The 23151-nt window shown below is 38.0% G+C and overlaps 2 protein-coding genes and 1 long non-coding RNA gene across 9 annotated transcripts; 2 read left to right on the top strand and 1 right to left on the bottom strand.

Moving 5' to 3' along the window:
• Positions 1 to 42: 42 nt before the first annotated feature.
• On the top strand, positions 43 to 11523 carry LOC127361738 (uncharacterized). 7 transcript variants are annotated; one of them, XM_051396588.1, is made up of 8 exons: positions 43 to 1702; positions 1937 to 1981; positions 2205 to 2468; positions 2841 to 2976; positions 3144 to 3268; positions 10706 to 11098; positions 11175 to 11216; positions 11306 to 11523. In XM_051396588.1, exons 2-8 carry the CDS (start codon positions 1948 to 1950, stop codon positions 11317 to 11319), a joined length of 1008 nt encoding a protein of 335 aa, XP_051252548.1. In that variant the 5' UTR covers positions 43 to 1702; positions 1937 to 1947; the 3' UTR covers positions 11320 to 11523. The 7 variants fall into 7 exon arrangements, with proteins under 7 accessions (XP_051252548.1, XP_051252547.1, XP_051252546.1 ...); XM_051396587.1 differs by lacking the exon at positions 10706 to 11098 and adding an exon at positions 3854 to 4246; XM_051396586.1 differs by lacking the exons at positions 10706 to 11098; positions 11175 to 11216 and adding exons at positions 3854 to 4246; positions 4324 to 4365.
• Positions 8313 to 10669, top strand: LOC127361752 (uncharacterized). Its single transcript, XR_007884349.1, has 5 exons — positions 8313 to 8402; positions 8802 to 8846; positions 9070 to 9324; positions 9697 to 9832; positions 9999 to 10669. It is a non-coding gene; the product is annotated as an uncharacterized LOC127361752 (long non-coding RNA).
• A 303-nt stretch (positions 11524 to 11826) lies between the features above and the next one.
• nlrc3l (NLR family, CARD domain containing 3-like) lies at positions 11827 to 22243 on the bottom strand. Its single transcript, XM_051396569.1, has 12 exons — positions 21874 to 22243; positions 21319 to 21522; positions 21034 to 21126; positions 18388 to 18562; positions 17975 to 18122; positions 17641 to 17733; positions 16851 to 17203; positions 16461 to 16670; positions 15983 to 16158; positions 15440 to 15713; positions 14752 to 14967; positions 11827 to 13971 (listed from the first exon to the last, which is right to left on the bottom strand). The coding sequence occupies exons 1-12, from the start codon at positions 21897 to 21899 to the stop codon at positions 13576 to 13578; spliced, it is 2364 nt and encodes a 787-aa protein (XP_051252529.1). The 5' UTR covers positions 21900 to 22243; the 3' UTR covers positions 11827 to 13575.
• Positions 22244 to 23151: the final 908 nt, after the last annotated feature.

Here is a 23151-nt window from a genome sequence, read left to right as displayed (position 1 = left end):
CCATGTGAGCAGAAAACAACTGATATCTTGTCCATGACACATTTGGCAGTTTTTAAGTTTTAAGTTTTCTTTACCTTCATGTTGATATTTATAATAAATTACTTTCCTTAAAGGCAAAGTACTTTTCCACATGACCAAGAAATACCACAAAAAGACTAAAATAAGCGTACTGTACGGCAGGGGATGAGAGACAGAATATATAGCAGTGAAAATTACTTTGTGACATTTCAGTTCCACAGTTGGACAGTGAATCAAGTGACAGAACAGACAATTAGATGCTAATCCACTCCAGCTCACAGAAGGTTTAAGGCAATAATATAACTTAATAAAATATACGGTACATATCCTTCAGACACAGTATTTCAGTGTTGAACAACAAAAAAGACGGACAGACAAAAGCAGGAAGTGAGGTTTTAGGCAGCAACGTGTTGTTGACCCTGCGTGTGTGTCCATGTGAACGGCTCGGCCTTCTCCAGTAGAAACCTCCAGCTTTGCATCAGTCAGGTTCACTAGACTATTGCTCACCTCCTCAGCCTGACAGAAGTTTGGGTCTCTGTCTTTTTATGCATAAAATATACATCTTGTTCTTAAAGTATAGTATTTCCTAAAGGCCACTTGAGTAAAGACAGTCTCATGTATGTATCAGTAATTCAAAGTTACACTTGCTACTGAGTAATGCCTACTTCCCACCTCTGGGTGAAGGCTGAATGAACCGGTAATTCATCAGCTTTCCTGTTCAACATTGCACCTACAACAAAAGAAGCATTTTCTCACGCATGCTGCTTACATAACACAATACATTTACATGCTTACAATACGTGCATCTTTCAAAGATATTTGCATCTCATATGACTAGACACAGACTTTGTTAGGCTTCTGACCATGGATTTACATGTGTTTTGTGTAAAAGGGATGTTACTGTTCATTGTTCTTGGATGGACACAGAGACCTCTTTTATTTAATTTAAATATGGGTTGACCTTCCCTGTTGTAAACATGCAGCACAGTGGGAGAACAGTGTTTCCAAGGAGCATTACACAAAAACAACACAAAAACTAACATACATGAATGTGTTTTGCGAATCATAAGCTTCAATCAATACTGTAATATTTTGCGAATACGGTCAAACTAATAAGAACTAATATGAACACATCAAACACAGTACTCCGTGTTTAATTAGGGAGCAAGTGAGACAGCAAAACATTCCCTAAAATGTTGTATTAATGGAGACAGCTGTTTTAAATGGACTCCTCTGGTCATAAACACCTGAAGTGAAACTGAACTTGAGACACACGTTGAAGTGTTTTATTGTTTAAGGATGTGCTGTCAGTTTGCTTTGTCAAACCTGTGGGAATATATTTACCATCTAATATCATAACAATATCATTATGTATGTTTTCTTTTTTTTTACCTTAAAGAGGAGTTGATAGACAGGGATACTAAAGTTTCAATTAGAGTTAGACTGATTGTCCTCACACTAGTAACCTATTAATACATGTACAGACAAGCCCATATGTCACAGTGCATACCATCCACAGTGCCTCTAGACATCACATTAAAAGTCTTTATCCCTTTAAAATAAATGAGCACCCTGGTGTGGGTGTGTTTCTTTGGTCAAAAGGCGGAGAGGGTCAGCAGCTCTATAAAGTGATGTAACTACCCTCCTAACACATTGTGGAGAGTGAGGAGTCCTCCTCAGTCGGGTAAGTTTTTGATAGATTCACACCTGGTGCTGTCATTTTTGTGTTTTATCCTGTATAGCTACTTGATTTCAGTGTGTTTTACACGCTGTAAATAATTGTACTTAACAAACTGTATATTACATTCGCTGCTGCAAGTTCCATGCAGTGTATTGGTGGGAGACAACTACAATAAACTGAAGTGTTTCTGATTGCCAAAGCGATATTACACCGACTCCTCAAACTTTCTTTCTTTAGTTCTAGTGGCCATGGCACAGTTCATCCATCTGTCACTGCTGCTGGGTAAGTTGTCTTCAGAAACATTAATGGAGATCTCACCAAGATAATTATTTTTACCTTTGTCTAATCACTGTTTATATCACTGGAGTGTTTTATTGTTCTTATAAATAAATAAAAATGCTTTTTATTATAAAAATTATTATTATTAAATTATTATTAAAACAAATATTTACAATATTTTCTATCAAATGTAAATATTTCCTCATCTGTTTCCCTCATGTTACAGCAACAATCCAGCTGCCTTTGGGGTTTTCAGCAACACAGATATGGCTCCGAGAGGGAATCACTTTTAAATTTACTGGAGGAGGGAAAGTTAAAAGTTGTTCCAAAAGTGTCTTGGGTGACACTGTTATTGACAATACACCGGGCAAGTCCTCCAACCTCCTGAACGACAAGACTCTGACCATTAACAAACCAAAACTCAACTGTAACTTCGTCTGCTATGGTAACAAAAAGGAGGTTCCAGTCCTGTATCTGAACGTAACAAGAGGTGAGCACTTTAATCCTTTTGTGTGTTTTTTCCACAATCAAATCAGAACATTGTTTTTAACTTAACCAGTACCCAGTTTTTAAAATGAAGCTTATCAGAGGAGCAGCATTAGTTACTGCTGAGAGGATCCTTCAATGTTTAAAATATCTTTGTCTTATATGTCTTTATATATCTTAAGAAAAATATAATTTGCTCACTTTAATCCTGATACGAGGCCTGACAAGATGTGAGCGCTACTTCTTCTACATATTTTAAGGAGAAAATGATTTATTGAGAAGACTTAGAGGAAATGACTGAATTAGGAAATTATTTAAATCTGTCTGTACACAAACTATATTATGTTTTTTTCTGGATTCTTGTTTTTTTTAACAGGTTGTATACGGACATTTTTCTATGGTGTGGATTTTTCCAAAGGTAAAAAAACACAGATCGAAGGCACAACTAAAGCTGGCTGTAGGAGATGCTGTACTGAAGATGAAAACTGCAAATACTTTACATCTCATACAAAGTAAATATCTGTTATGTGGATTACTGGTCATAGAAAAAAAAAATGAGCCAACATGTTTGTGTCAGCTAATTTATGTTCACAGACATCACACTATATAACACTACATCACTACACTACATTGGATTCAATAATTTTGTTTTAATTTATTTATTTTTCCCTAAATAAAGGAAAGGAAAGGAAAATGATAAAGGAAAATGTTTCCTGTTTTCATCAAGTGAGGAGCTGCACCTAGAAATAGGAAAAAGCAATGCTGTCTCAGGGTACCCTCTGAGGAACTGTACAGAAACAAATGGCAAGTGACTTAATTTCATGTTTAAAATACAACTTATCTTTATTCATTCTTTTACAGTATCTTTATTTACAAAATAATTGTACCTACAAAACTACAAATCTAAGACCAAATATATGAATATGTTTCCCATTTTAAAGACAGATCATAACTAAGCAAGACCTTCAAATTAAACAAAGTTCAATGTCTTTTGAATTTGGCCCATACTGAAGAATGAAATATTTCGTTCTGATTTAAGACCTCACTTTAGATTGGGGGACATTTTCGGAGTTATAAAGACTTCATTTAGAGTTATTTGGACACTAATAACACTTGTAGTTTTGTGTTTTGTTGCACAAGAATAAGTGTTATTCAGACAGAATGAGTATCCTTGTGGTACTGCCACCTCATAAGACTACTACATTAAGATCATAATTCATATAGAACAACTTCAATTAACAATCAATATGCAACTAATATGCATGCTAATAAGCAACTAGTTAATGGTGAATATGTGTACCTTAATATAAAGTGTTATACGTTAGAAACAGAGAGACAGAGGATGTGGGGATACGCACAAACTGTCAGTGTCAACCTTTTTTTTTCAAGGTGGTGATGAAGGTCTCACGTTCTACCAGGAAGCCAAAAGCTGGATTGATGCCCTGGAGTACTGCCAGGACGAAAGGGAAAATTCCTCCCTGGTTCATATCACCAACCAGACAGTGCAGAACGCAGTGAAATCTCTCCTCGCACACAAGAATGACAGCATGAAGAATGGGGCGTGGATCGGCTTGGAGCGGTCCATCTTTGGCAAAGCCCCCCCCTGGATGTGGACTTCAGGGCCACAAGTTCAAGAATCTTGCAAGCAGTGGAGTAGCAATTTTCCTGTTGACTGCTTAAACAACCACTGTGGAAAGATCATCTGGGTCACAATTAACGGGTCAGAAGAACTCAAGTGGCAGGACGCCTGCTGCCACGAGCAGCTACCTTTCATCTGCCAAGGTAAGCTGTTGTTTAATTTAAGGCCCAATCTGCCATAAGATTGTTATTAAATTTGATCTTTATTTGATCATTTCCAGCTATGAATGAAAGGTCTGGCCATGATGATGACCATTGTGGCGGTTTGTAACCCGACAACTGTTTATGTTTCTATGTTGACAGAAGCTGAATTGAACTTTCACTGTGTGTTCTGTCTCTTATATCTCTGCAGATCCTCTTACATAAAGACTGTGTGGCATTCTGGAGACACTGGAACTTCTTCCACTATTCATTTTGATATGAATTATCTTTAAATACATTCACTTTTTGACTGCTTAGCTTTCCTTCCCTGTAAAACCAATACACACATATATAAGTATATTGTAAGTAATGTAATGCAGGTGCTTCATGTTCATTATCATTCATCTAATAAACAATTTCATCTCTTAATGTTTCTTATTTTGGTTTATATGTATTAACCAAGTGCATTCAGTGGTCTGCTCAGCTGAGGACCAATTCTAAGTGAGTGAGTTAACTGGAAGTGCAAACATATACTTTTCAACTGTGTGTGTCAGTCCTCTGCAGATAGGAGATATGTATCTGGAGAGAGCCTTCATAGACCCCATGGGCTTACCTGGCAGACCCCTTTACTGGTTAGTCCCCCCCCCACACACACACACACGCACAAACAGCACATAGCAGTTGCGTGCTATGACCACTGAATGGCACTGTGTTCTGCATTTAAATTTGAATGGTCAGTAAGATTTAAATCAGCATCCAGTGGCGTGCACAGACTTTTTGAAGGGCAGGGGCAGAAAGAAAAAAAAGGGCACATATAGCGCGTCCTCACCACTGTAGAGGGCACTTTAGCATGCGTTTTTGCCTCCCAATAGGACACTTTAGCGAGTTTTGGCTCCCAAGGGGGCACTTTAGCGCATGTTTTTCAACAACTGGGACAACCCCCCCCCCGCACGCCACTGTCAGCATCACATAACAAATATTTTCTACTTGCAAGTATTTACACCTGTATCTGTCGCTCGGCTATATTCTTACAACTAATGTTAGTTCACATACATTTCACACTCAGTGCTGGTTGTGACTACTTCAACCAGAGTGATTCTTTATTCTACTTTTAGAGGCCATAAATTTTATTGGGCAAAGGTTTAAAAAACAACTATAATTTTGCCTTCTCACAGCAGACATTTAACAACACACAATTCAAGAAATATCCTTTAGAAACATATTTTAGTGTTGTGACAGACTTAACAGGTTCAAGAAATGCACTTAATTTAGATTTTACATTTATTACATATTGACACTGGAACGGCTCAGAAAAAGACAGAGGAGGGACAAAGGCAGGAAGTGAGGTTTTAGGCAGTGTGTGTGTTCTCACCCCTCATGGAAAACTGTTAAACAGGAACTCCAGGGTGGTGTTTGGGAATACACTTTGTTACTCCTAGAGTCATCCATTTTCCCAGGTGCTCTGTTTCTCAGTTACAAATAGAAAAATAAATAATATTTCCTTAACTACCTCCATCAGAAAATTTAATGAAAAGCTACCTTAAGAAAGAATGAATGTGGGCATTATATTATGTAAATTCCCTGCCTGTGAAATCTCCACATTTGTCCAAACTAGCATATAAATGACGGACTGTGGTTGACACAGAATTAGCTTTAGAGAGTCCTCTATTCTTACAGGAAGTACCAATCTTCACCTCATGACCCTCTTCCTTTGTTCAGAAAACAAACCGCAGTTGACACATTTTCTCCTAAACATGGTGTCCAGCAATTAATTAATTGACTGGATTGGAAGATTAATCTGAAATATGTAAACATGTTAATGAAAGTGGCAGAGTAGAGTCTGTGATGTTGGTTTGATCGTTTGGTGGTCGATTGTTTAAATATAGTTTCTTTCAGTGCATATATATCTGTAGTTTCTGTTTAGTTATTAGTTGAGCTTCTTGTCTTTGTTTATTATTTATTATGTTCTGTTTTTACATTGAGAGCAACTTAATAGATCCTCCAAAATGTTACACACTGGACCTTTAAGTAAAGAAACTCAAATCTGACTTTTTTTACTTTCATCAAGCATTACTTTTCTTTTTTTCCCTTTTGCTTGTGCAAAATTGTTTTCCATAACTACAGGTTTTACAGCTATCTATGACGGACATACGAAGCATTGAATTCTTATTATAAATTAACCTGTAAGTTGTTTTAAGTTAATCTATTTTATGTCTATTATGTTAACCAGCTCTTCGACTCTCCACTGCCCAAAATCAAACAGTCTCAAATGATCAGTAAAAATATTGTAAGAATTTGTCTTTAAAATAACACATTGAAACTTTCTTCGTCACGGTTTTTCCTCCTAATTCAGTTTTTTTCTTTATTTTACATACTTTTAGAAACATAAACAATGTTGAACGCTGCCTTATCAGTCACGTATCTCTTGCAAAAGACTCTAATCTGAATAAGACTTCTACCTGGTTAAATAAAGGGGGAAAACAAAGATACATCTTGTTCATTAACATGTGTAAAATAAACTCTCATGTATTTATCAGTAACTCAAAGGTATACTTGCTATTGAGTACTTACTATTACTCTCCACCTCTGGATGGAGGCTGAATGAGCTGGTGATTCAACAGCTTTCCTGTTCAACATTGTAAGAAGGAAGTGTTTCACACTCTTGCTCCATTTGCATTTCAGTTTTATTTAGTTGATGACGTTTTAGCTCTCCGGCCTTCTTCAAAATTAACAATCATATTCAGACACAGGCACTGGTATCTAGTTACACATCTGATGGTGATTACACAATCATGTCACAACAGGTGCTAAAGCCAATCAAATTGCTTCAAACTAAATGACATTTTTCACAAATGTTATAAATACATACACTTTGAACAGATGCATAATAGATATCCAGATAAAAGAGCAGCAGATCTAGATGAACATCAGAAACAACTTGATCTAAATATCTAATAAATAAAGGTATATTACAGAAACACCTCAAGACATAATCTATATTCAACCCATGAGGGCAGAGTGAATCCAGTAGTGTTCCCCCTCATGGGGTAAGTGATACCTTCTCGGTCGCAATATATCTTCGTGAGGAAATAGGGTGATTGTGTTCAACAAAGTTAGCTGCTACTGGATCATTTATGTTTCTGCATCTAATTGTGATTCTGCGTTCAGCAATGCGAGTTTTCGATGCTCTGCTCGTCTTTCCAACAAGGGCAATTGATAAGATAAATTATTTAACTTAACTTAATTTGGCAGGAAATAAGTCAACATTGCACCTGCTGCATACATTTACATGATTACATGCATCTTCCATAGAACAGATATTTGCATCTAGTATGACTAAACTAAACTTTCTCACTGTTAGGCTTCTGAACTTGGATTTGCATGTGGCTTGTGGAAACAGTCGCTCTTTATCCTTTTCGGATGGGTACAGAGACCTCTTTCATAGAATTTAAATATGTGTTGATCTTTCCTGTGTATTCAGTTAGTGGGAGAAACGTGTTTCCAAAGAGCTTCAGACAGAAACAACACACAAAGACAAACCAAAAGACAAACATACATGGCTGTAATGTTGATTTATGTGCATCATATCAATCCTGTCAGGTTTTGGATGCGCTGTCATTTGCTTTGGCATATCGGATGTGTGTATGTACCATCCAATACCATCACATGTGTTTACCTTAAAACTGTATTGGTAGACAAGAATAGTGAAGTTTGAGTGGGAGCCGGACTGATATTCTCCTCACATTGGTACTCTACTAATCAGTGTTGGGCTAGTTACTCAAAAATGTTTTTATTTATTACCCATTATTCTTTAAGTAATATTATACATGTACTTATTACTCCCCGCCAACAGTTATTAGTTACACTACTACTTACAGTAATATTATTACTAGTATTGCCCAGCACTGCTACTAATGTACACTGTACATAAACCCAGTGTTACAGATAACACACAGATTACACAACCACAGTGCCTCTAGGCATTCACATTAAAAGTCTTAATCCCTTTAAAATAAATGAGCACCCTGGTGTGGGTGTGTCTCTTTGGTCAAAAGGCGGAGAGGGTCAGCAGCTCTATAAAATGATGTACTATGAAGACGACTGTTTACATTTCCCTACCCACCGTCCAAACACATTGTGGAAAGTCTTCAGTTGTTGGGTAAGTTTTTGACAGATTCAAACATTATTAAGATGAGCTTGATGCTGTGATGTTGGTGTTTAATCCTGTATAGCTACTAAATACAAATTCAGTCAAATAGAAATGACAGAAAAAATAATGAAAAAAGTGTTTTGTTACACAGACAGATCTATCTTTGTGGCTGTCATATTAAAAATAAAATAAAACTAAAATCAAAATACTTAAAATAATTTTACTGAACAAACTGTATATTACATTAACTACTGCAAGTGGAAATATGAACATGAATATTCATATATGAATATTAGGGCAGTGGTAGTTTTTCATGTTGTATATTGGGGAGACAAATAAGCAGAAACCCTTGTTTTTGACAGCCAGCGATATTACAGACTCCTCAATTTGTGAACTTTCTTTCTTTAGTTTTAGTAGCCATGGCACAGTTCATCCATCTGTCACTGCTGCTGGGTAAGTTGTCTTCAGAAACATTAATGGAGATCCCACCAAGATAATTATTTTTACCTTTGTCTTATCACTGTTTATATCACTGGAGTGTTTTATTGTTCTTATAAATAAATAAAAATGCTGTTTATTATAAAAATTATTATTATTAAATTATTATTAAAACAAATATTTACAATATTTTCTATCAAATGTAAATATTTCCTCATCTGTTTCACTCATGTTACAGCAACAATCCAGCTGCCTTTGGGGTTTTCAGCAACACAGATATGGCTCCGAGAGGGAATCCCTTTTAAATTTACTGGAGGAGGGAAAGTTAAAAGTTGTTGCAAAAGTGTCTTGGGTGACACTGTTATTGACAATACACTGGGCATGTCCTCCAACCTCCTGAACGACAAGGTCACTATCAACTCACTCAACGATACCTTCATCTGCTACGGTAACAACAATAATGATCCAGTCCTGTATCTGAACGTAACAAGAGGTGAGCACTTTAATCCTTTTGTGTGTTTTTTCCACACTCAAATCAGAACATTGTTTTTAACTTAACCAGTACCCAGTTTTTAAAATGAAGCTTATCAGAGGAGCAGCATTAGTTACTGCTGAGAGGATCCTTCAATGTTTAAAATGTCTTTGTCTTATATGTCTTTATATATCTTAAGAAAAATGTAATTTGCTCACTTTAATCCTGATACGAAGCCCAACAAGATGTGAGCGCTACTTCTTCTACATATTTTAAGGAGAAATTGATTTATTGAGAAGACTTAGAGGAAATGACTGAATTAGAAAATATTTAAATCTGTCTGTACACAAACTATATTATGTTTTTTTCTGGATTCTTGTTTTTTTTTAACAGGTTGTATACGGACATTTTTCTATGGTGTGGATTTTTCCAAAGGTAAAAAAACACAGATCGAAGGCACAACTAAAGCTGGCTGTAGGAGATGCTGTACTGAAGATGAAAAATGCGAATACTTTACATCTCATACAAAGTAAATATCTGTTATGTGGATTACTGGTCATAGAAAAAACAATGAGCCAACATGTTTGTGTCAGCTAATTTATGTTCACAGACATCACACTATATAACACTACATCACTACACTACATTGGATTCAATAATTTTGTTTTAATTTATTTATTTTTCCCCAAATAAAGGAAAGGAAGGAAAAATGATAAAGGAAAATGTTTCCTGTTTTCATCAAGTGAGGAGCTGCACATAAAATTAAAAGACAAATCTGTCTCAGGGTACCCTCTGAGGAACTGCACAGAAATAAATGGCAAGTGACTTAATTTCATGTTTAAAATACAACTTATCTTTATTCATTCTTTTACAGTATCTTTATTTACAAAATAATTGTGCCTACAAAACTACAAATCTAAGACCAAATATATGAATATGTTTCCCATTTTAAAGACAGATCATAACTAAGCAAGACCTTCAAATTAAATAAAAATTCAATGTCTTTTGAATTTGGCCCATACTGAAGAATGAAATATTTTGTTCTGATTTAAGACCTCACTTTAGATTGGGGGACATTTTCGGAGTTATAAAGACTTCATTTAGAGTTATTTGGACACTAATAACACTTGTAGTTTTGTGTTTTGTTGCACAAGAATAAGTGTTATTCAGACAGAATGAGTATCCTTGTGGTACTGCCACCTCATAAGACTACTACATTAAGATCATAATTCATATAGAACAACTTCAATCAACAATCAATATGCAACTAATATGCATGCTAATAAGCAACTAGTTAATGGTGAATATGTGTACCTTAATATAAAGTGTTATACGTTAGAAACAGAGAGACAGAGGATGTGGGGATATGCACAAACTGTCAGTGTCAACCTTTTTTTTCAAGGTGGTGATGAAGGTCTCACGTTCTACCAGGAAGCCAAAAGCTGGATTGATGCCCTGGAGTACTGCCAGGACGAAAGGGAAAATTCCTCCCTGGTTCATATCACCAACCAGACAGTGCAGAACGCAGTGAAATCTCTCCTCGCACACAAGAATGACAGCATGAAGAATGGGGCGTGGATCGGCTTGGAGCGGTCCATCTTTGGCAAAGCCCCCCCCTGGATGTGGACTTCAGGGCCACAAGTTCAAGAATCTTGCAAGCAGTGGAGTAGCAATTTTCCTGTTGACTGCTTAAACAACCACTGTGGAAAGATCATCTGGGTCACAATTAACGGGTCAAACGAACTCAAGTGGCAGGACGCCTGCTGCCACGAGCAGCTACCTTTCATCTGCCAAGGTAAGCTGTTGTTTAATTTAAGGCCCAATCTGCCATAAGATTGTTATTAAATTTGATCTTTATTTGATCTTTCCAGCTATGAATGAAAGGTCTGGCCATGATGATGACCATTGTGGCGGTATGTAACCCGACAACTGTTTATGTTTCTATGTTGACAGAAGCTGAATTGAACTTTCACTGTGTGTTCTGTCTCTTATATCTCTGCAGATCCTCTTACATAAAGACTGTGTGGCATTCTGGAGACACTGGAACTTCTTCCACTATTCATTTTGATATGAATTATCTTTAAATACATTCACTTTTTGACTGCTTAGCTTTCCTTCCCTGTAAAACCAATACACACATATATAAGTATATTGTAAGTAATGTAATGCAGGTGCTTCATGTTCATTATCATTCATCTAATAAACAATTTCATCTCTTAATGTTTCTTATTTTGGTTTATATATATATTTAATATTAGCCACCCAATAAGATTCCACACAACTGTAAAACACTGTTGTTTGTAGGAGTAGTTTTTTTTTTTTTACCTGATATTTCTTTTTAAATAATAATAAAATCATTTCTCAGATACACACAGACAAAAAGCCTGAAGTATTATTTTTTTCAGAGAGCAAGTTAATTGCTGGAATTCACCCTTTAGTCGGTCTTATTACTTCTGAGTCCGGTGGAAACATGAAAACTAAAAACAATCAGATAAACAAATGTTCACACAAATGCCAAAAAGATTCAGTATCACAAAATCTATTTTGAATTGATGAATTGTGGCAGAAAAGGTCGACAGAAGAGCCAATTTATGAATTAATCAAGTACAAAAGCATGTATGCACCCAAATACACATAAACAGGCACATGTGCAAACACAGTATGATTAAAAGCCAAACCTATTTTAAAATAAAGCTCATCATTCACCCATACTATTAATTTCATCCAGATGCCATTTGTATTGTACCTACCAACCTCTGCCGAGCCTCTCAGTGACAAAATAAATTAAAATGTCCTTGCAGGTTGTTTCCTCCAACAACTGAACTGGTGTGGTGACACTAATAACACCTTATTTTGTTTCACTTGCGTATATACAGATGGATCTATCTGTTTCATACTATACTGCCCTACAAAGGAAAACCGCAGTTCTGACTGATTTTGAACTTTTAAATATCTTATCCTATGTTTTATCTTGTGACAAATCCTCTAAGTTCAGTCTGGCTGCATCTTAGAGAAAAAACAATGTAAAAAAAACTTAAAAATCCAACCCTCAAGCAAACCGCAGTAAGAGCAGTTACTGCGCTCTCTCCTGGTTTCTCAGAGCTTCGGCTGCAGTAACTTCAGTGTCTATAAAATCCTGTATTCTAGACAATTTCAGGACAATGTACAATGAATCAAAACGAAGACAAGGTTCATGTTCTCCACTGGGAACTCTTACTGATTTCAGCTGTGAATTATTAGCTGAGCTCGTTGTAGCAGATACTAATAATAGTTCAGATATTACTGCGCTAGAGATAGTTAGGTAGACAGGACAAGGTATTACTGTGCTAATTAAAATAAATGTGCCACAAAATAATTATAAAATATAAATAATAATAAACTTTTTACACATGAAACAGTAAGAAATATTAGTCTAGAGGACAAAATAAAGAATTTAATGGTGCATAGACAGATTAATTTGCTCTCACCACCAACGCTGCTGGCTTACTGGTATGCTTTATCTGCGGTGAGGAAACACACATCTTGCGGCTCCAGAGAAATTGAATTCCTTTGGCCAAAACGGTTCTTGTGATGGTAAAGGTTGAGGACCCGAGTGCTAATACAAAGTATTGCAGTAGTAGTGCAGTATCTGCAGTTTGGGGGCCACAGGTCAAATAACTGGTTAATTTTAAACAATAAAAAAATTACCTAGAGAATATAAATTTAATAAGCCCATAACTGTGATTCGATATAAAACACATTTGGCTGGACAGTAAAAAAAAGGTTGAAGATGTTACATTGTTAGCGTAGTTACTGTGGTTATGCTTTGAAGGGATAGTACAAAATAGTATTTAGACTCTCTAAACAGTTCATTTGTTTATGGGGCAAAAAAAAAAAAAAAACACACATACCTAAATAACAAATGACAAATTGGATGAAATATTTGGAAAATGCATTTTCTTTAGTGCTTATTGTAAGATATGGCAGGAATAATGTAGTATTGCATTAACTCCACTGTACTGGAATGCATAAAATAACATTTATTTCATCTGGTACAGCACTAACAGTGCGGACACAAACTCTTTCATCCCTTAATCAAAACTTCTCTTGAATGAAATCTTATGTTATCAAAGGCAAAATGACAGACTTCAGAAGTCAGTTCAAGTTCTGTTGAGTGTTTTTAGCATGTAAAGCATTACACTTGGATCACTGATTTTATGACAAAATATAACAAAGCTGCTACAGACACTTCTCTTTCATCCATTGAAGATGATTTTCATGATGCAATCTAACTCACTCATCTTCCTGACTCATTTCTCTAAGGCACTCCTTTAAGTTTTCCACCCGGTCTCTATTGTTTTCTTGAGCGGTCTGTATGGCGTGCTCCAGCAGCCGCCGCGCCTCATCCAGTCCACCAACCTTTGGCGCGTTGTGGCGGTAGAGACACCCGCCCAGCTGATTGTCGTGGCAGTCCGGAGAAAGCATGCCACACAGGTAGCGCAGGAACATGTCATAGTGGCCCAGCGGGGAGCTCAGGGTTCGCTCCAGGGCACACTGGACCAGGCCTGCTACTGATTTGGTTTGATCCTTTGGTGTGAAGAGCTTGGGCATGTGCAACCCCCCAGAGGCCAGAACGTTCTTAGACTCTGAGCGAAACATCGTGAAGACGTACAGAGCAGCTATGAACTCCTGCAGGAGAGAAGACATAGGGTGATTTTTTGGGGATATCCTGGTTGCCAGGCAGCCTGGTAAGGGCATGCGTCTCTCAGCTAGAGTTCTTCATCAATTATCAAACACCCAGTGACATATATTCATTAAAGTTCTAAATGTGACATTTACATGCCTCTCTTTTCCATTCTAGCACAAAGGGTAAAATATTTTTGATAGCACATTTTGTTGTAAAAATAAATGTTTCAAATCTGATTTTGAGTGACTAGCTAAACTCACTTCTGAACAACCTCTAAACCAATCTATCAATGCAGAAAGAAACAGAGAAACACGCTGTAAGAGCCACTTAAGATACATACCTTTAGGTGGTAAAATATGTAATGTTATTTATGTTCTGATATTATTTAGTTTATAGTCAATATACACCAATCAGCCATAATATTCTGACCACCTGGGCATCCGGGGCTTCTAATTGTTAATATTGGTTTTAAATTTTTACGTCAGGTGGTGATAACTAAGTTTAGTACACAGCATAGTGCTAATAGTAATATCTGGAGAAGTCAGCCAAAATCAATACGTAAGTTTCTGACCGAGTTGAGATGTAGGATTAAGTCAGGATCACCTGTTGTGACACTGTAAGTTAAGTTTCCACACTATCACACTTGTTTAGATTGCATATTGGACCAAACCAGGTGTCACATGTCACAAAATCATGCTCGTACATACACCGAGAAACTTCCCCCTTCAGCAGACAAATGTTAAAACGGCCTTCTAGCGTCTGTGTGAAGGAAATAGTTTTACCTGAAAGGTGAAGTGTATAAAGCAGTACACCCTCCGCCCATCTGAGGATGCACCGGGGAGCTCAGTGCACATGCCGGAGAACACGGTCACCTCGGTCACATTCAGACCGTGCTCCTTCACGTCCTCTTCATAGAATACACTGGTATTCCTCTCCAGCATCTTAAAGGCCATCTTCCCCAACTTTGTCAATAGGTTCCTGTCGTCATTGGACCATTTCTGAGTGGAAAGAGGATATCGACAAGATAAATTCTGCCGTTCAAGTTGAGATATTCATTAGCTTATCTTGACAAATGTTTACACATTTAAGTCAGTTCAGCTCCATTTTTGGTTTTGTTGATACTGGATTATTGTTGCACTAAATTGTAATGTGAAGGAAGACAAAAAACACAAAAACTATATATAATATAATACTCAACAAATAGTGCAAATGAGCTTCATTAACAAGACAATGATTTCAGGTCAACTGTAGATATTGTATCCCCCAAACTACGATTAATAAATATCTACTTGTATAAAATAAATGACTAAATTTGAACAGCATTCTAGTACCAAATAAAATGATTAATGGGTAATGAAAGGTTGAGATTACTTTTAAAAAGGTATGTGAATGGCAGTAGTAAATTAAGTCATTATGAACACAATTTAAAGAACATAAAAGCCAAAAAAGCCACAGACAAACACACATTACCAGGGCGTTGTCCGGCATGTCATAGTAGAACTGCAGCCTGCGATTGATCTGGACGATCAAAATGGTGACGTAGAATGGTGTCAGCCTGGGGGGATGTACCCCATAGCCCCGATAACGGTAGCAGCGCTCGAACACTGTGGCGACCATCCAGCAGACAAAGGGTTGGCGAGTGATTAGTCTGAGCGTCGGGACACGCTTGTAATGTGCCACAATCTTTGCAGCTAGCTCTGCGTCGCAAAAGCGCTTAGTCAGGAACTCATCTTTCATCGCATCACTGGAGAAAACAGGGGGGAAACGGATAAAACTGGACTTAAACAGACGGGACTGAAAGAGGTTGAAATGAATTTAACTCATTAAATTCTGCGGCTGTACCATTTCAGCAGTATTAGTCTTACATGATCAAACATATTTACAGAATGGCATATACATTAAGTGCACACAAAAACAGCAGCAAATACAATAATAAGATAAAGAAAATAAAAAATAAAAACTCACACACACATATATAGAAAAGACAGACACACAGTAGATCTACACACATACCTGAAGCCCTGTATTTCCGTGACCAAGTCTATGAATTGAGATGGTATTTGCGAGACAGCCGCCCGTCTCCCCAGGATCCAGATGCGGGCACCTCGAAGCACAGTGCCTCGGATAATATTCACAATCAGGACGTCAGGATGTGCTTGGGTGTAATTGTCATTTATTACTGGGGCATTCTGGAGAGAAGAAAACAAGGCAGAATAGACAAATATATGAGTTTCTAGTCATTTGTTAGATTAGGAACCAGTAAGTAGCCTGGCTATTTATATTTTGCCCTACCTATTACTGACATGAACAAAAGCTTTTTCCATCAATGGATATTGGCATCAAAAATGTCTCTATTCTTATGAGTTATAATTTAGAATCCATCATTATGATTTGCTGAGTGTTTGCTAAAGGACAATAATTCAACGTGGAGGTGATTTTAAACTTTATATGGTAAATGTGGGTTTCAGGTGTATGTGTGTAGATGGCACACCTCCCAGTCCAGAGGAGCTTGGTAACAATCAAATCCGTCCATTATGATGAGAAATTTACAATCCTCTTCCTCCAGGAATTTCATGCCTTTGCACTGAGGATGATAATACTCTATCACTTCCATGATGGACACCTTCTCTGAATGGAGTGGGGTTTTGGTTCGCAGATACCAGAAAGTTCGGAAAGAAAGTTTGATGACAAACTGCAGATCCTGAACGAAGATGGAAAGGGAAATTGTGTCAGTCACAGGACAGAAAAGTCAAAAAACAAAACTTCAACAATTACTTATGAGAAAGAGCCATTTGCATGTTTCCTACAGGGAGCTGAGCAGGTAGTGTGCAGGGCTTTTTCACTGAAAATCACGTTGTTGTTGTTGTTTTTGCCAACTCACCTTATTGGCGCGCAGTTCGGCCCAGTCCATGCAGAATTTCGCCACAGAGACACCCAGACCAATTCCTGGAATCCCAGTGGTGAGCACCGTCCTCACCGGCTGGCCATCTTCCTTCTGCAGTCTGAACAGATTGTTCACACTAACAAAGGTGTCAGCACTGGGGACCTGGAGAGGAGTCGGAGGGTGGGGTCGGAACTCATGGGAGGGGTCGACGCCTCCATAACCACAGGTGGAAATCTCGGGCTCAACGTAGACAGTTTCTAGAAGATTCTGCCTCCCGGCTCGAACGACCCCCTCACGGATGACTTGGTGTTTTCTGATCAAATATTGCTTCAGATGAAAACGGGTCAACGCTGGTGGTGGAGAAACATAAAGAGGAAAGTCAGACATCTACAGCTCATTTATGTGAGGCTGCTGCACACATTCTCACCAGAAAAGACACGCCACAATCAACCCTGAATTCTTTAGCTGCGTACTGACTAAATGCAGGGATATTGTAATATAATTTCTGTTCATATTTATATTATATATTTGATATAATCAATAACACATCCATCAGGGGAGCAACTTCCATCCAGTGTACGTTGCCCATGGATAGTGGGTCTTAGGGCCCTATCTCAAAGCATTGCTATCTTAAAACTGAGGCAGTTGTCATTTTCATGCCCAGCGCCCATGTTATGTAAGTAGCAAAGACACATCCACAACTTTCAGATTTAATTAGCATATCTCAGCACGAACAGATTTCACCAGTATCAGCCAGTGTGGTAGGATTAAAGCAGTGTTTACTTGCCTCTCTTGCACTGATTGCGTAGTTCTTCTGCCTCTGGTTTCTTGTTGATACTTTCTAGGGTGCTTATTGTATGCAACAAGGAACGATACAAGCCTGCAGAAGAAAGTTTCAATAAAAAATAAAAAATAGTAAGAAATCACTGACAGTGTACCAGTACCTGTGCACTTCACAAGGTACTATCCTTAATTTCATAATGAGTAATTTTCCAGTAATTTTACAATTATCTTACATATAAAATATACTTACAAATACAACAGTCAAAAGTCAGTTCTCTAACTTTTAGCTCTATTTGTAGCATTCACACTGTATATGTACTATTGCTGAGTTTTCTTACCAAGGACTTCCAGGATCCTGTCCACAAAATCAAGAATGTCTCCCTCCATCACCTGTTGCAGGGTTATGCCTGGTTCCCACTGGTAAAACCACATCTTAAATTTACATAGCTCTTCCTTGGTGAGGCCCGTCACAGCAGCCTGGATACACTGCAGACAGAAGAAAGAGAGAGACAGAGAAAGGTTGTTGTTTTGCTGATGTGGGATTCCCTTTAGTCCAAATCACGATGCAACTATTACATTTTATCAGTTTTTTATATGTAAAAAAAGCAAGGCATGCATTGGGAAATGGACTGTTATTTGGGTGTGTAACAGTCTTATTATTATATATTCTAAGTTAAAAATGCATCATCAGGTCAAAAAAAGTCCAAAACAATTAAATCTTTCCATTGCAGACCGACTGTGAAGCACCAACCTTAAATATGTGGGGCAGGTCCTGTTCTGGGTGCAGTCTGCCTGGCTGGCTGTTCTCGTCAATCTGCATTGTGTCATCTGGTTCAACAGGCTCAGGTGGTTCTGGGGAATGAGTAACTAAAACTTCATCCATATCCTCCTCCTCGTTTTCTGAATAATCCTCCAGATCAGACGACCTAAGAGACAACGAGAAGTTAATAAAGTGCAATGCAGATATCGTCCAAGGATCAACAGCTTTTGCAACATCCATTTCTAGACAGAGACTTTTTAAGTAAAGTAAACTTTTGTATAGGTAAATAGAACATGTTTAATATTAAAGTATAAAGTTGGTAAAAATATATATAAATCATTTAAAATAAATTAATGTTTAAATCGAATGTTTACGTAAAAACATGCATGATAAATTAAAGTCTAGTGGTCTCATTTAAGAGACATTCAAATAAAAAACTTGAACTCTATGTAAGTACATTTAACTCACAATCTTTCAGGTCCATTAAAGGACAATTCCGGTGCAAAATGAACCTGGGGTTAATAACACATGTGTACCGAGTTGGTCCGTTCTCTGGGATATGTTTTCATGCTAATCGACCCGTGACCGGTTTTAGCACAAACCGCTAATTAGCTTATAACGCTAGTCAACGGGGCACAGAGTAACGTGAAAAGAAATCGCTTTTTATACCACTAACAAGGCTCAAAATAGCACCACACTTACACAGTAGCATAATGAGGGCCCCTACGTATAAACCGAAGCATTGAGAACTTTGTAAGTGTACAGACAGCTTATTAAAAAGATAGTTTAGAACAACAGTAGCGTTCACGTATACAGGCGGGCGCTATCTTGGGAAAACAGTCAGGGGTTAGGTCATTCATGCAGATCAATGATCAAGACTTACAGCTGTCGATGTGAACTAAAACAAACGTAATTTGCTCAATATATCAGAAATAATCGCACCGATGTAAAACACAACTTGTCTAGTGTACTTACTCAGTGGATAACTGTCCATCTGGTCCCTCCGGTATGAGTCGCTGCCTCCAATTTATTTTCGGGACATGGAAAAAAGTTTCGAGTACAGCTGTGTTTATCAGAGAGGGGAAATCTTCAGACTGTACAGAACACTGCGTCTCTTGGGTGTCGCGACGCAACAGGTTCCACTTCGTGCAACACAGGCACTCCTCTTCGGTGGCCATATATTAGCTTCACAATATCCGCAGGTACACCACCAGTTTCCTGAAGTACGAGGATGTGTTGCGGCATTGACTACCGGTAGCTCTCTCTCGTAGCCCTTTCACGGAGCTCCTGCAGCTCTTCGTCTGTATATTCCGGTTTGAAAAGATAAGGACGTCCATCGAACTGAAAGGGTTTGTTGTCGATGTCTTCAAATTCAGTTGAATAATCGGCCATCTCGTTAGTGTGTATCCTGTGGAAGCACTAGTCTCTGTTGCGCTCAGTGCTTTCTTCCGGCAACAACGTTTCCACGGAGATGTGAAGTGAATCTTGCGTGAAACGTTGTTTCCGGAAGAAAGCACAGACGATGAGCTGCGGGAGCTCCGTGAAAGGGCCATGAGAGAGAGAGAGAGAGAGAGCTACCGGTAGTCAATGCCACAACACAGCCTCTTACTTCAGGAAACTGGTGGTGTACCTGCGGACATTGTGAAGCCATGGCCACCGAAGAGGAGTGCCTGTGTTGCACGGAGTGGGACCTGTTGCGTCGCGACACCCAAGAGACGCAGTGTTTTGTACAGTCAGTACAGATTTCCCCTCTCTGATAAACACAGCTGTACTTGAAACTTTTTTCAATGTCCCGAAAATAAATTGGAGGCAGCGACTCATACCGGAGGGACAAGATCAGTGCGATTATTTCTGATATATTGAGCAAATTAAATTTGTTTTAGTTCACATCGACAGCTGTAAGTCTTGATTATTGATCTGCATGAATGACCTAACCCCTGACTGTTTTCTCAAGATAGCGCCTGCCTGTATACGTGAACGCTACTGTTGTTCTAAACTATCTTTTTAATAAGCTGTCTGTACACTTACAAAGTTCTCAATGCTTCGGTTTATACGTAGGGATCCTCATTATGCTACCGTGTAAGTGTGGTGCTATTTTGAGCCTTGTTAGTGGTATAAAAAGTGATTTCTTTTCACGTTACTCTGTGCCCCGTTGACTAGCGTTATAAGCTAATTAGCGGTTTGTGCTAAAACCGGTCACGGGTCGATTAGCATGAAAACATATCCCAGAGAACGGACCAACTCGGTACACATGTGTTATTAACCCCAGGTTCATTTTGCGCCGGAATTGTCCTTTAAGTTGCATTTTTTAGTCACATACTACTTTCAAATTTGGGAGCAATGTGAATGAATGAATATTTCTGCTGATATTAATACATTAACAACATATATAACATTTATATAATTAATTCAATGTGTGAAATCTTAATTAACATAGGAACAAACAAACAAATCCTGACACCAATGTGCATCAGCTCAGGAACAACAAGTAAACATAGCTTTTGCTTCACGTTTTCCAGATTTATGATGAACAACAATGTGTGTGAGTGTGAGTGTGTGTGTGTGAGAGTGAGTGTGTGTGAGTGTGTGTTAGAGTGTGTGTGAGTGTGTGTGTGTGTTAGAGTGTGTGTCCTCCACCTGGTGTCAATGACAACAGCCCCCGGGGGTTTGGTCTGCTGAGTGGTCATTGTGTAGAGGGTCTCTGGAGACTCTGAGCGGATCATCTGCAACCTAGCAACAGAAACAGGGACATCTACCTGGTAAGACCTGGTTAACTCCTATTAGCACTTTCTACGTCATTTAAAGCAACCTTGAACATAAAAACATCACACAGAGGACAGTAAACTATTCCAACCATTAGTTTTTAAGAAAAATAGACACGCAGACAAGTTGACTATTAACTATTAAACAAAGACACAGTACCCTGTCCCGTCCTTAATACTCGATCCAGGTAGGACCATAGGCAATGAGGAAGAAACGGCCTCAGCAACAACTTCTTCATGTCCCTCCTCCTCCTCCTCCATCACATCACTCTCGCTCTCACTCTTCATTGAACCATAGCTGGAGGGAGGCCTCATCCACTTCTTCTTCTCCTCCTCATCCTCCTCATTCCCAATCCTAAATATGCTGAGGATGACGAAAAAGAAGGAAAGTTAGACCAATAGGTAATCAATGAGTAATAATATTTTACTAGAACACACAATCTGATAAGTCAGGTGGATGTTTACAGAAGTAGTTTAACAAGATGTGAAACAGTTGAAATAGTTATAACTTCTTTAAAAGTGTGAGAGATTAGAATTAATACTTTATACTATATAATAAACAATAGAGCTACCTTATACAAAGTCAGCTAAGTAAACAAACAACTAAGATAATACTGATAATTAAAGCTAAGGTGCTTTAACGTCAAGTGACGGAAGTGCAGTAAAAACCGTGTAAAGTGAGAGCAGGTTAAAGATGGAAAACACCAAACCTCACCTTTCAACTTCAGTGTCCGGGTCCATGTTTGTGTGTGTATGTGTGTGTGTGGGGGGGGGGACACACACTCACAGCGAGTTTAAGTCTTACTTATCGCAGTAACTTTATCCAAGAAATGGATCCACCGTGCTAACATTACTCACAACAGGCTGCCACTACCCGCCCTCACGGTTATGCTAACATTATTTTAGTTAGCATGACCGCGCTTATCGATACAGAGTTAACGTTAGAGAGTAATATTCTCCTAACAAATAATACATACGGATAAAACAAACTTTTAAATGTTCGATAATGTCACCGGGGGTCTGTTTAAACTCCTCTCCGCCTCACTGTCAGCTTTAACTTTCGTTTTCGACTCGGTTTCTGTTCCGCCAACAACAGCGGAACACTTCCGGAACACATCCTTCAGAGTAAAAGCATAATGAGCCACAAATAATGCAGGCATTCACAAGCAGTAGCCACAATAAGTTCACACATTATAATGCAAGCATTCACAAGCAGAAGCCACACTAAGTTCACACATTATAATGCAAACATTCACAAGCAGAAGCCACACTAAGTTCACACATTATAATGCAAACATTCACAAGCAGAAGCCACACTAAGTTCACACATTATAATGCAAACATTCACAAGCAGAAGCCACACTAAGTTCACACATTATAATGCAAACATTCACAAGCAGAAGCCACACTAAGTTCACACATTATAATGCAAACATTCACAAGCAGTAGCCACAATAAGTTCACAAATTATAATGCAGACATTCACAAGCAGAAGCCACAATAAGTTCACAAATTATGTCTCAGAATATTCATCCTGACATACACTTTTCCCTTGTGTCATCATTTATCGTGTATGTGTGTATGAAAACAATATATGAACTCGTAATCAGCCATAGTCTAACCTGTCCACTGTAATTTTATCTGTAGTTGTGCAAGATTAAAAAAACACTTCAGGGATCAGCTCTCAATGTCTCCCAATTTTACAGTGGTGACATGTGATTATTTAATCAGATATTAAATGAGTTTTTACACCATTATACAACATCTAAAGTTACATTATCATCTGGCAGACTTTAACTTGTTTGTTCTTACACAGCAACAGACAGATTAAATGACAGCCTAATGAAACAGGTTGTGTCAGGTGCAGACATATAGTTTGTGCATTTAGTGCATACTAATTTATGCTACTCCCTAACTGGCTTTGACACTGTCAGTCCATTGTTTAGCCTTCATATGATGCACAGAATTTTGTGATCTTAATTGTTTACACCAA

This window comes from Dicentrarchus labrax, unplaced genomic scaffold (assembly GCF_905237075.1).
Source record: "Dicentrarchus labrax unplaced genomic scaffold, dlabrax2021, whole genome shotgun sequence".
NCBI classification, from domain to species: domain Eukaryota; kingdom Metazoa; phylum Chordata; class Actinopteri; family Moronidae; genus Dicentrarchus; species Dicentrarchus labrax.
Note: the sequence above shows the minus strand (reverse complement) of the source record. Positions and strands in the feature narration are given on the sequence as shown.

Bases quoted from the DNA above. Each gene is read 5' to 3' on its own strand.
- LOC127361738 (XM_051396588.1), top strand. From the start codon at position 1,948: ATGGCACAGTTCATCCATCTGTCACTGCTGCTGG. The intron at 2,469-2,840 runs GTGAGCACTTTA...TTTTTTTAACAG, and splicing joins GTATCTGAACGTAACAAGAG to GTTGTATACGGACATTTTTC. The intron at 11,099-11,174 runs GTAAGCTGTTGT...TGATCTTTCCAG, and splicing joins GCTACCTTTCATCTGCCAAG to CTATGAATGAAAGGTCTGGC.
- nlrc3l (XM_051396569.1), bottom strand. From the start codon at position 21,899: ATGGACCCGGACACTGAAGTTGAAAG. The intron at 21,523-21,873 runs GTGAGGTTTGGT...CGTCATCCTCAG, and splicing joins CCGGACACTGAAGTTGAAAG to CATATTTAGGATTGGGAATG. The intron at 21,127-21,318 runs GTACTGTGTCTT...TTCTGTTGCTAG, and splicing joins AGTATTAAGGACGGGACAGG to GTTGCAGATGATCCGCTCAG.